Genomic DNA, 13,374 nt, shown 5'->3' on the forward strand with positions numbered 1-13,374 from the left:
TTGTATATATGTGCGTGTGTTTTTCGGGGTGGGGGCAGTGGTGGAAGGGAAGTATCTTTTTATTAATCTAAGTAATATACATATATATTATTAAAACCAAAAAGTACTAAAGAACTTAAGATGAAAAACTAGGCAGTCTCCTGTTCTAAGTCCAACCTCTCAAAGGAATCTTTAGTTATTTCTGGAAGTTATCTCTATAATTCTAAATGTTTATGCCTCTAGTTCTTGGTTTATCAATTTTATATCTATCTACTGATACCCCAAAGTAAAAGATCAGGATACAGCAATACTTAAAATTCCCTCTTCCCCATTCTTCCTTCTCCCAATGTTTGGAGGCTCTGTTATTAATTTTTAGTTCTGTTGAGTAGCTTGCAGGTTTAAATAATATATTTAAACCTCTATTTCTTGCTTCACCAACTTCAGTCACTGCCTGACTCCCCCTCAACCTAAGAAAAAGATACTAGCAATCCTACCCTCTTTCATCTTTCCCAACTCCCACCTTCTGTCATCTACCCTTTTATTCTATCAAATTTATTAAAATTTACTGAATTCAGTGAACCCTGTGGGTCATGCAGTGGAAAGATCCAGCAGACAGTTGTGCAAAGAAATCTGGAGCTCAGTGGGAATGTCAGGGGTGGACACTCAGGTTTGGGAGTTAGAAGCATACAAGTAGTCTCTACAAAGTGCAACAGTGCATGCAGGAGACTTCACAGAGAGAGAAGAGTAGTGAGCCAAGGGCAGCAGCTTGGAGAACACCTGCATTTACTGGCAGGCACAAGAAAGGCCACCAAAGGAGTTAAAGAGACAAGGGTTAGAGAGGAGAATCAGGATAGACTGGCATTAATGGAAGCCAAGGGCCAAATTTCAAGAATACATTTCCCAAATACTCACTCAGATATCAGCCAGTATTTTTTGCAATGTCTTCTCCACAGCGGATCGTGACTTGATAGCTGGCTAAGTCTTCGACTGACATAGCAACAACTGGCAGTAACCAGATTCAAGGTTAGTATAAAAGAAAACAAGAAAACAATTTAAAAGTAAAGATGAAAATATTCAATGTTAAGTTTTGTTTTATTCCTTTTGCTTTTCTGCCACTATCTACCTTTATAACTGCAAAACAATCTTTTCTAAAACCTGTTTAACATGTTAGCTAGTATAATTACCTTGTGAGTAGTGAAATCTTAACTATTTGAGTTCACAAACCACAAAATGTCTACAATTGTAATTTTCATACGAAAGTCTATAAAACATATAAACCATTGGAGTTAATTTCAAATCAAAGAGCTTCCTATATCTATTATTGGGGCAGTAATCATTTCTACATATAGAAACGTTATTCAGGTGTAAACAAGGTGCTTTTTCTTTTTAAGATCTGTGACATTTGATATTAAATACACAGGGCTTTTGTTTGTTCTAATTGTTTCTTAACAGAAAGAAATATTACAGCCAAAAACACTTTTTAACTATAGCAACTATTGGAAAGCCCACCTATAAAAGGTGTCAGATTCTCAACAATTCTGATTCAATATCCATAGTTATTCAAGTTAGTATCAGCTGCTCAAAAATTTGGAATGTTAGAAACAAATAATTTTCTTTTTATACAGAGATTTCTAACACAATAGTGCTTGAATCCTGTAAATCCTACCCTACATAATTAATTTGCAAAAAGAATGAACTTAAGATTTTAAAAAATGCATTTCTATCCTTTCAGAAGAAAAATCACAAGTTATAGAAAGTAGGTATAAAAGATTTCACTTGGGCAATAGCTAATCAATTAAGGGAATCTTAAATCACATGGGATTTGTCAAGGCCATAAGAGGGGCATGTTAAAAAACAACTGATGGTAAACAGATTAGCCTTTGTTCATTTTTCAGATTTTATACAAACATAATTCTCATCCTTTTCTGCCAAGCTCAGGAGATGCCCAAACTAACATTTGCAAACATAGGAATCCTTCCAGTTTTGTGAATTCAGAGTCCATCACTGTCCCAAGAGTTAACATAAAAGAATCTCTGGAATATGCACCAAAAGTGATTTTTGATGCAAGTCAAGGATGAAAACTACTGTCTTAGAGCTTTTGACTCAGTTGGCATGGGGTGAGATCTGTACCTCAGGCATGTGTATATTTAAAAAGTGCCACATGTAATTCTGATACACAGCGAGATTCAAACTATGCAGTTTATATTACATAATGATCCCAATGGACTAATTCAATCCAACCCAATCCAGTTCAGCAAATATGTACCATAACCTTCAGAGCTTAGCAATGGGCAGGGCACCTGACAAATTTGGGCTATAAACTACAGGAAAGAAGTTGCAGTACACTGGAAACTTTTCTGTGGATAAAATTCTATGGCATTTGTGTCAACTTTCCTGGGCTAAGGGATGCCCAGATAGCTGGTTAAACATTATTTTTTTTTAAATATTTATTTATTTATTAGCTGCGTTGGGTCTTCGTTGCTGTGTGTGGGCTTTCTCTAGTTGTAGTGAGCGGGGGCTACTCTTCTTTGTGGTGCGCGGGCTTCTCATTGCAGTGGCTTCTCTTGTTGCGGAGCACAGGCTCTAGGCACGCGGGCTTCAGTAGTTGTGGCTCATGGGCTCCAGAGCGCAAGCTCAGTAGCTGTGGCACACGGGCTTAGTTGCTCTGCGGCATGTGGGATCTTCCTGCACCAGGGATCGAACCCGTGTCCCCTGCATTGGCAGGCGGATTCTTAACCACTGAGCCACCAGGGAAGCCCCTAAACATTATTTCTTGATGTGTCTGTGAGATGTTGCCAGAAAAGATTAGCATTTGAATTGGTGGACTAAGTTAGCCAGATGGCCCTCTCCAATGTGGGTTGGCACCTTCCAATCATCGAGGGCCTGAATAGAACAAAAAGGCAGAGGAAGGTTGAATTTGCTCTCTGCCTGACCGCTAAGTTGAGACACTGATCTTCTCCTGCCCTCGGCACTCCTGGTTCTCAGGCCTTCAGACCCAGACTGGGATCTACACCATCAGCTCTCCAGCTCTCAGCCCTTCAAACTATACCACCAGCTTTCTTGGGTCTCCAGTTTGCATTTGGCAGACTGTAGGACTTCTCAGCCTCTATAATTCATGAGCAAATACCTTATAAAAAACCATACACACACACACACACACACACTCCCTCTCTCTCTCTCTCTCTCTCTCTCTCTCTCTCTCTCTATTGGTTCTGCTTCTCTCAAGAACCCTAATACAGTATTCAACTCAGTTCACTTCCACAAACATTTATGGAGGGATCACTTCTGTTTAAAATGTTGATTTCTACCAAAAGCATTTAAAATAAAATCTGATCTCCTCACCTTGTTTTACAAGGTCCTGCATGATCTCACTAGTCTCTTCTCAAGCCTCTCTGCCTGTGAATCATTCCCTAATTCCTGCAACACCAGTCTTCTAGCTCCTCCAACAGGCTATGCTATTGTCCAATCAGCTTCTGAAAACACCGTTCCTTCTGCCAGGACTGCTCTATGTTATCCGTCATATATGGCAGCTCCTTCCAATTTGAATCAATTCCTTAACAGACCAACTGGTTCACTTCCTTCGTAGCACACAGCAGCTCTTGTAATTACGCACTTATTTGTTTTCCATCTTGCCCGCTAGACTGTAAGCTTATGAGAGGGGCCTTGTCTGTCTTGTTCACTATTGTTTCCCCAACATTTAATAGGCTGGCACACAGCAGGCACTCAAAAAAAGAAAATCTGTTGAATAAATGGCGACTGCAAAGATAAACAAGACAGTCTTTACATTTAAGAAATGCATAATCTATCTGGTATGGTAAATACCTCTCCTTCTGCAGAGAAAGGAGAAAGGTAGAGATTGGACTCAGGAGAGGGGGTCCTTAAAGGAATTCCATCTTGCCAGGTTGAGAAGAAGGGGGCATGGCATTCCAGGAAGGGTCAAGAGTTTAAGCCACAGAACAAAAAAACACAAGTGTGCTGGCAGAGGTCTATTTGGCCAGAGTAGACTATGCCAAATAATAAGGGCCTTAAATGCTCCCAGAAGTTTAAGTTATAATCTGTAAATAACAAGGGGCATTATAGGTTTTTAAGGAGGATGACAGCCAGACCTGTCTTAGAAAAATCACTCTGGGAGCAATGTGGCCCACAGATCAAAAAGCGTGTGTGTATGTGTTAGATTTCTAAAGGGCTATAGCAACAGAGTATTTCAGATGAAAATAGTTTGCAACTGTAACAGCCTTTTCGAAAGAAAAAGATAAACTTTATTACAAGCCTGAGTAGAGAAAAATTTGTTTTCTAGAAAAATAAAAGTGTTACAGGTACTAATATAGATAGCAGCCAGAAACTGGAATTATCCCTCTGTCACCACTTAGCTAGACCAACCAACAGCTACCAGTCACTTCAAGAAGGCTGTATTTCTAAAAGGATCCCTGACAACACAGGGTACAATCAGCAAACGACTAAAATCCAATGGTTAATCCAAAAACCAAAACAAAACAAAATGAATCTCGCCTACCTATCCTTAAGAGGGCGATTCTGCCTCCTTTGCAAATATATGTGGTGGCACAAGAAAGACCCATGCCACCAGCTGTCAAGGGTGTAAACAGCGCCATTTCTTCCACCATCCCAGACGGTCCCAAGCGCTGAAGGAACTGGGCATTTAACCACCCCTACCAGCAACCGGTGTTTATTTTTGGAACAGATGCCGGTAACTTGGGAAACCCAAAGTATACAGGAGGGAAGATGGTCACCTGTACCGCACCACCGGAAGTCAGTACCAAAACACAAAATCCAACATGCAACCGTGAGAAGGAAGGCTGAAAGCGAAACAATTATCTAGCACAGAAGTCCGAAAGTGAGCCCTGCTAGATATTACGTTGCCGCATAAGTCGCACCCAGGGGTCAGGGGGTCGCCTGGCTCCTCTCCGGCGTCCCACCTGCCCACTTTGGCGCCTGACTCTGCAGGCTCCCGGCCCAGGCAGAGAAGAGCGCTCGGCCCGGACAGGGACTTTTCCAAAGCGGCCAGGGCTGCCCTTAGCGGGCAAAGACCACGGGGGCCGGGAGGTGCTGGGCGCTGGGGTCCGCGCGGCGGCAGCGGGGAGCAGTTGGCCCCCCTTCCAACTGGGCCTCGCCAAGGCCTGGGAGAGAGAGCTGTTGTCGCTCCTCAGGCCTGGGCCCGGGACGGGAGGAAAACCTCAAGGCGGGGCTCTTTCCGCCCCGGTCTCGCCCCTGCCCCCGGGTGGCTCTGCAGGATCAGGGCGGCCCTGGCGTCACCTCCTGGCTGTCACGGGAGTCCAGGTCCTGTCGGCGAGCCGGGCCTCCGTCCCTCTTGCCTTACGCCTCCTCCCCCACCCGTGACCCCACCCCTGCCGTGCGCATCGTCCCATTACTTGATTAGGTCCCGGTAGTCCAGGAAGGATAAGATAAGGAGCAGGGGATCGGTGGGCAGCGATTCTAGGGTCAGGGGCGCCGACTCTGTCTCCACGGCCGCCATCTTGCCTGGCCCAGTGCAGGCCTGGCCCCGCCCCGGGCCCGCCCCCTCCGCCACCGCCCTCGCCATTCCCTAGCCGATCGCACAGGTTTGTTGTGTAACCAACAGGATAGCCCCGCCCACGGGGAGGCCGATGGGCGGCTCCCTGGAAGGCTCCGCCCACCGCCCTGCGGGTCTAGGGCCCGCGCGGTGGCGTCCTTTTGCGTCTCGGGAACCTCTTCAGCCAAGCTGTGCGAGCTCTGCCAGGTGCCCACATGCTCATCCTTAGATCTCCCGGTCTCTCTCCTCCCATTCCGGTCCCTAAACTTGCCCAGCCCGGACCCCTATGAGCCTTTATTACTAAATCTGCTTGGGTCACTCCAGCCCCTCATGCGAAATTTTACATCCGGTATCCTCGAAGCGTGCCCCCAAATCTCACAGTAAGTTCTCTCTCTGCCCTTGGCCCCCAAATCCATCGCTACTCTTCGTTTTCCGACCTAGAAATTCCTCGTCTCTCCCTTCAGCTTCCCTCGCCCGGCGTGTCCCTTGCACAGAGCAGGAACCTTTTCCGCTCTGTAGTGGGCAGAGTTGGGAATCAACTAGAGGCTCTTCTTCCAAACTAGGGAAATGGTCGTCGAGGGCATAATTTTAACGCCCTCCCAAGTAAACGGTGCATGGGGTCTGAATCTAACGGTCAGCCGCTCTCAATTCGGTTGTCACGGTTATTTTTCAGCCTATTAGGGCAATGGACAGCGTATACTAAATGGATTTTTTTTTTTTTTTTTGTGGCAAGATTTAATCTCGGAGGGTTAAGTACTTCCAGTGTGAAGGGATGGGTTGAGAGCCGGCTGGGCTTGATTGAGGCACTTGATGGCCACGCTTCAGCTTAGACAAGATGGTATTAAAATGGGGGTGGGAGACGTGTCATGGATTGTGAGCTAAGGAATACATCACTTATCAGATTTCTTCTTTTCCGTTTCTTTCCAAAGGCAATATGGTGTAAGCAGCTGTGGGGAGTCCTGTCAGACTCGAACTTCACACATCTGTTATTTACTAGAAGTGAGATGGTGGACTAGTTAACTATACCTAAGTTCTATGAGCTTGTTTACTCTAAAAACCAACCATTCCCTAAAGTGGTTTATGGATGCTGATAAAGATTTGTGTAAAGTGCCTGGCTAGATAGTCAATAAATGTTAATTTCCCAAGCCTAAGTATACATCCATCACTAAATTTTCCAAACTCTTCCACATCCTGGAGAAAGTTTTCTCCTATTTGGAAAAGTGGAAATGATTCTACCCCTCCCATCCCACCCACCCCCAACAATAAAACACTCCATTTCCTCAATTCACCATGCCATTAATGCTTTATAATTATGGTTTTGTCTAATTTTATAACCCCTCTCCTCCCCCCCCCACTGTATTAATTACATTTTTTATTTTCTGTGTCTTATGATGTTTTGACATCCTAAAAATCCTGCTGGCTGGGGAGAGACTGCTCCTCCTCCCCCCAGGGCTAGCTAGTTCCTAAAGATAGCAAACAACTTACATGGACACACCTCTCATATGCAAGCCAACCACCCCCTTTATCTAACTGTCACACACGAGCCACTATTTCCCCTGCCCTAAATTGTCTCAGGGCTAGGTACCAGGCAATGAGAGAACACCTCTATAGCCCAAAGCCCACCATTTATTGTTCAAATTAGCAAATCCCAAACTGTTTACTCTGCCCTGCCCAGTGCAAACTCCAATAAAGGCTCTGGCCTAAATTTGCCCTTGCTCCTGCTTCTGCCTCCTGACCCAAACCTGATGCTTCCACTGGGAACCTTCACAGTGTCGTGTGCCCCTTTCTCTAGGGAAATGTAATATAAATCTTCTTTCAATGGCATTGATCTTGCCATGTCGTCACTCAGTCACCTTCATAAACTAAAATCCCACAGGTAAAATGAGAGCCACCCAACAAAAACCAAAAACTAAAACAAAACAAAACAAAACCCTCTGCTTACATCTCTGTATTTCCAAACTATTTATGCACATATTTAGAGCATTAATTGAACTGGATTCAGGTCAGTTGTTCCCTGTTTGTCTCTCTCACCAGGCTGTAAACTCTGTCTTTTTCGTCCTTGTAACCCCAAGGCCTTTCTACAACAAGTAGAAAGTTTATGTTCAGGTTGAATGGATGAAGACAGAACTGTCATTTCTGTTTACAAGGGAACCTTGCCTGTTGATATAGGTAAACGCTTATAAAGGCATTTGATTCTAATTCATGTTTGTCTCTATTTCTCCCTCAGATGGGCTACTTTACTTGTTTTAAATCCAAAAACTGGTAGGAGTTTCAAGTAGACTGCATTTGCTTCTGCTATCCTATTGCATTTTCCTTCCCTTTGGACTTGGTCCAGTTATGACCTAATGAGAAGACCAGAAGTGTGAAGTTAATCTGTCATGGCCAGGATTAAGGTGAGGCAAGATTTACGCTCACCTGGGGCACAAAATTTAAGGGAGTACCAAAAAACCCTTCAATAATCAAGATGATGTTAATATTTTAATAAAATACTTTAAAAAAATTAATGCAAAAACCCATGATGAACAAAATCTTAAACAAAAATGGGATCCCACAGTGCTATGCAAGCCATATTGGAGCCTAAGGCAAAAGGAAAAATATGTGCATTTAAATATATGTTTTTATGTCTTTTCAAATGGTTATTTTTTTCCTATAAGGCCAGGAGGGGGTGCTCAGGCAGGGGACTTGCTTCTCCCATGTGGCAGGGCTCAGAGCTCTTGCCATCCTTGGGGAGTGACACCTGGCCCCTGCTGTGACAGCCCATACCTCCCTGGGGAAGTGGTCCCAGCCCAGGCTCCATTTCTCTTCCCAACATGGTAGGAAGCAGGTAGAGGAAGTTGGGGGAGCAATGTAGCTGAGCAGGACCCAGGACAGCCCTTCCCTGAGCTGTGGCTTCCTGTTACCACCCCCCCATACCCCTAATCATGGCTGGAAAGGGGTAGGAAGAGGAAGCCGAGACTTGGCTATTTGGGTGCCCTGGGCTAAGGTTGAGGTTGAGGGCTCCATAGCCTTTGTGCCTTGGTGGGAGAAACAGTTTCTCCGAGTCTGCTAATTGTTTTGGAAGCTAGTCTCTAAAGGGCATGGAAGGATTTCACCAAAACAGAATTTGCTTGCCATTAATATTCCTATGGTAGATCAGAAAGCACAAGGTTCTGAAAGAAGAGTTCATGTGTGGCATAAAAAAAAAGATTTCTCTATTCTCTCAGGAATAGAGATAATGCCTGAGAAATAAGTATACTTCACATGTTCTCTTTAAAAGCCCAGTGTCACCTTCACTGGCAAGCAGTTTTTAGTGCACAATGCCTACCTCCTTACACACGATTACACCTTAGCTTCAAGGTTCCCATTGGCTGTTTTGGTAAATCCCTCAGACATTCATTCATACCTTATCACATGCAAGGGTCTGGGCTCAGGACTGCAAGGGATCAAGACACAGTGCTGTTCCTGCTTTGATGCAATTACTCTTTAGAAGGTGAGAGATACACCTGTTTGCTCGGGGAGAGACAAATCCGCACGGCCCTGCAGTCTGTTTTCTCCCTCGTTTTCATGGTTTAGCAAGTAGCTGCATCAGCAGATCTGAGTTTGCTGGCAAGCAGGACAGACAGTCAGCAGACACTGAGCTTTAGAGGCGCTTGCTAAATGGTGTAAATGGTGCCTGGGGGCCCCCCATGTGTAAAACACCATAGTTTAGGGTCCCTCTCTATTGACCACTCTCTGGGATGTGTCCAGTCTTCTTCTGCCCAGCCTAGGTGCGCCTCCCAGTGGGACAATGAAAGCTGTGAATTAGGATGGGGAGGGAGGTGGGGTGGGGTGGGAGTTCACGTGCATTCTCCTCCTTCTCTGCTTGTAGACCCGCCCCGAACATTGTGTGTTGACACTGCGTGGCCTTGGTGGCATGTGTCCTGGGCCCATGAATAGCAGCTGCACAAAGGTCAGACTCCACTTTGTCTCATGCTCAGTGTTTTGGGAAAGGGCCTTGACCAATTGGGCCTCTCAGGGGCAGGAAACATTCTCAGGAGATTCTCAGGGGGTCCTGGCAGGTTGTAGGGCACGCCTGAGACTGGACCGTGCAAGCCTTGGTGTCAGCTGTCCTAGTTGTGGTGAGGCAGATGACGCGGTGGGAGGACCAGGATGGGACTGCCAGACACCAGCTCCCCCAGACAAGTGCGTCATCCAGAAGAAAAACCGGGCTGCAAGGCTGCTGGTGATTGGTCAAAAGGGGGCCTGTCTCTTCAGATCCCAGGAAAATTCAAGACTATGCTTATGCTTTACGGCTGAAAGCAGGGAGAAGAATAAAATTACAGGGTGGTAGGGAGGTTAGGGGCTGTCAGTGCTGCTCAGAAAGGCATCCAGCCTGATGGGTTGATGCAAAAATCTGGAAGGGATTTAACTGTTTCTGTGGAACAAAAACACAGACAAACCCATGGCTAATGAGAAGCCTGGAATGAAGGTAAGATTTAAACACACAGTTCCAGCAGTCATACAAACGAGGTTCTGGGACTCCTGCTCCTCCCGTAGGCAAGACTTTCAATATTCCTGAATTTGCTGAGCATATGTCTGTTGTTTTGTTTTGTCTGGAACATGCTTCTTGATTTCTTGCAACCTGTATAATTAATATGAACTTTCTGGACACATGGTGAATGGACCTGCTTACTGGATGCAAAGTGTCCCCTATTGGTGGCTTCTAATATGGTGAATACTGAAGGTGTGGCCAAGAATGGCCTGTAATCCCAAAGTTTACCAAGATTGCATCATGGAAACAACAGCTCCTTCCAGGGACAGAGAAAAATGCAGTATTCTCATACAAGATGTTATACAGGTCAGGGAGCCAGATAACGCCATCCAATTCAATAGCCTGCAGGGCTGGGGAAGCCACTAGTGTTTGGAGTCTTACTGTGTCCTTTTGAGGCTTATGCAGGTCAGTTTGTCCACTGTTGTTCCTATAGTGCCTGACAGACATCATAAGAATGGCTGAACCAGTGATGCTTGGTATGTGGGCTTGGATGGGCCAGTGTTTTTTTTTGGTGGGGTGGCGGGATACTTTCCAGGAAGAAGGGAAAATTCAGTCTCTGACCTATGCTCATCTCTGTGCCCTGGGAGGCTGATCTCTATGACCTCCTTCACCTGGGTTCTCTTGTCATCTGGCTTCTGGTGGGGTTCAGCCAATGGAAAGCATTGGTCGGCAACTGAGGAGGGGGGGAGAAAAGAGAAATTAGGGTATTTCTCTGTGTAGACCAAACTTTTTGGTGCCCTCTTTGAAGTCTTTGGCTTGTCCCGCTATGGTAACACTATTCCTTCCCATTGCTGTTTCAGGCTTGGAGACATCTCCCCCCTGTTTACTAATCCCTGGGCACCTCACCATCCCTTATTGGTTCCCTCATCCTGCTCATACCTCTTACGTGATCTCCTCATTGAATTCTGTTCAGTAATGTCCCTTTGAAAGTTTTGTCTGTTTTGTTGTAAGACCCTGACTGATATCATTTGCCTTCACCTACCCAGGCAAGCAGTACTGTAAGAAACTCCCCAGTACATCATCAGTGGGTTGAACTCAGGCTAAAACAGTGAGAACTGCTGCTTGGGGCCAAACATTCCACTATACTGATGACACAAGCACTGAGTGTACTTCATGCATTCCATCATGTCCCATCTTGGAAAAGTTGACCAAAGATGGGCTCAAAAACTTTTGGAGGTGATGGATATGTTTATTACCTTGATTATGGTGATGGTATCACAGGGGTATGTATATGTCCAAACTCTTCAAAATGTATACAGTAAATATGTGAAACTTTTGGTATATATCAACTATACCTCAATAAATCTGTAAAAGCAAAAAAAAAAGAAGAAGAAATGATTCTGTCACTCATGGGACCTTCTTGGGTGCTTCCTGTATGGCTACTAGCCATGGGAATGGAGGCCCAACCTCTGATTGGCCTATTTTGGAAACAACACTCTCCGTACCGAGGAATTTCACTACAGCCTTTATATACCAGACAAACAGCCACACGTGGGGAGGGGGCACATGTGGCAAGAAGCCTGGAAAGTGATCCAGTCATCAGTAAAGCAAACCTGTGCTGGAGGCCTCCTCTTCTATCTCCTTCCCACCCATGGAATCACAGACATCAGTGTTCAACCTCGAAGCAGGTTGTAGACTGTGGAAATGGGACTCTACTTTCTCATCAGCCAGGTCTACAAGGACTTCCTTCTGTTGCCAAGCCTGAAGCTAGCCCATTCTGGAAAAAGAGACTGTCACTGAAAAGAAAATGACTCTGCCACCTGACATTCTCAACTTGCATTGAGTCCTATACCATCTGAACTGGAATACCCAGAAAGTTCTGTAGTGATATAGAAATGGTCCCTCCAGTCAAGGCCCAAGCCTGTTTCCTGAGACCTAAGCCAACTTCAGGAACAGGTGGCTGCCCACCCGTTAGACACAGAGAGACCCACCTACTGTTAAACCTAAGCAGTTGGCTCACTGGGGACCTCTTCAACAAGACTTCCATATGACAAAAAAACATGGTTCACTGATGAAATAGCTTGCTTCTGAGATGGGCAAACCCCATGGAATGCCACAGCCATAAATTGTGGAGTTCAGCCCTAGACATGCTGAACAATGGGTTAAACTTCAGATGCTATTCTTGGCTGTAGGGCACACTGCCCCAAGATGGGCAGAAACAAACCTTTACTCAATGTGTCCAGTAGGGTCCTCCAAGAAACAAATGCTGGGATAGGATTAGATTCATGAGAGATGCACTGCGGTTGTGAGTAGGGGTTGTGAGGGATAAAAAATAGGGAGTGAGAACAGGCAAAAAGAGCCTCAGACCATGATGCAATTCTGATGCTTGGGAAAAGAGAAGGTGGAGGAAAGAGGATTGGGAAGGAAGAATCTCAGACTGGACTGCAGCTCTGAGAATGTCTCAGCCGGGCCGATGGAGAGTCCTTGAGCCGAAGCTGCCCACTAGAGTAGTCCAGAGACCCACAGGACTGGCCTGCGCTAACACCCCATCATGGTCAGTCCTGGACTGGGAGCACCCCAGAGGAAGTGTGACCTTGATGCGAAAGCGTTGTGGGGATCAAACTGGAGTTGTCAGTTAATGATGCTACCTGCAGCAGGAGATCCAAGCTATTTCCATGGCTGTCACACACACAACATCCCTAATGGCCTAGCAATTGGTCAGGCCATTGGGCCACCCAAAGACTGAATTAATAGAGGCATACCAATATGGGGCATCCCCTGTGGACATAGTTATGAAGTGACAAAATCTAGAGGAAAACAAGCTACTTAAAAAGACTGATGAGGCATATATGGGCTTTGTGTCTATCCATGGCAGCCCATTGAATCTATGCTCTAATCCACTACACCAATGGAACCACCAAAAGGAGGGGGATACCCAACTGGAAATTCTTTTGACAAAAATAGAAGCTACTGCTGCTGAAAAAGCTTGCGTTCTTGTCCCACTCTGCCTGTCTGTCCAGTGATGACCTGGTGGTCTCTACAAGCCTGGCCTGTTCAGCTGTCTTGGGCCATTCGTAAGTTGCACACTGTCATAGTACCCTCTGCCTTGGCTGAGCAACTGGGCACCCGGGGGTCAAGGAGCAGGCACAGAGGAAAATGTAAGTGGGAAGAGGACACTCTTCTCTCCACCCCACCCCCTTATCATGGAATAACACACAGTTGAGGAATGTATCAGGTTACTTTGGGGAAAAAGAATGCATGCTCCATATTTCAAAAGCGGAAATTTAACACAAAGAATTGTTAGACAATGTGGAAAGGCTGAAAGAGCAGGGAAAGAATACTGAGGGGATCCAGAAATTAGGACTGCCAGAAGCAGCTACCACCCCAGGGCTCTGGAAACAAAACAGAAAAGAGGTTC

General features: G+C 45.6%; 1 protein-coding gene across 1 annotated transcript in view; it reads right to left on the reverse strand.

Moving 5' to 3' along the window:
- The window catches only part of FBXO3 (F-box protein 3), a 32,106-nt gene extending 26,609 nt beyond the window's left edge, over nt 1-5,497 (reverse strand). Inside the window, exons 1-2 of the mRNA XM_061203221.1 lie at nt 5,367-5,497; nt 892-981 (exon numbers count right to left, since the gene is read on the reverse strand). Of these exons, the coding sequence (XP_061059204.1) occupies nt 892-981; nt 5,367-5,470 (194 nt within the window). The 5' untranslated portion in view covers nt 5,471-5,497. The remainder of the gene's footprint in view (nt 1-891; nt 982-5,366) is intronic.
- Nucleotides 5,498-13,374: the final 7,877 nt, after the last annotated feature.

The sequence above is a fragment of the Eubalaena glacialis genome, chromosome 10, assembly GCF_028564815.1.
Source record: "Eubalaena glacialis isolate mEubGla1 chromosome 10, mEubGla1.1.hap2.+ XY, whole genome shotgun sequence".
Classification (NCBI taxonomy): domain Eukaryota; kingdom Metazoa; phylum Chordata; class Mammalia; order Artiodactyla; family Balaenidae; genus Eubalaena; species Eubalaena glacialis.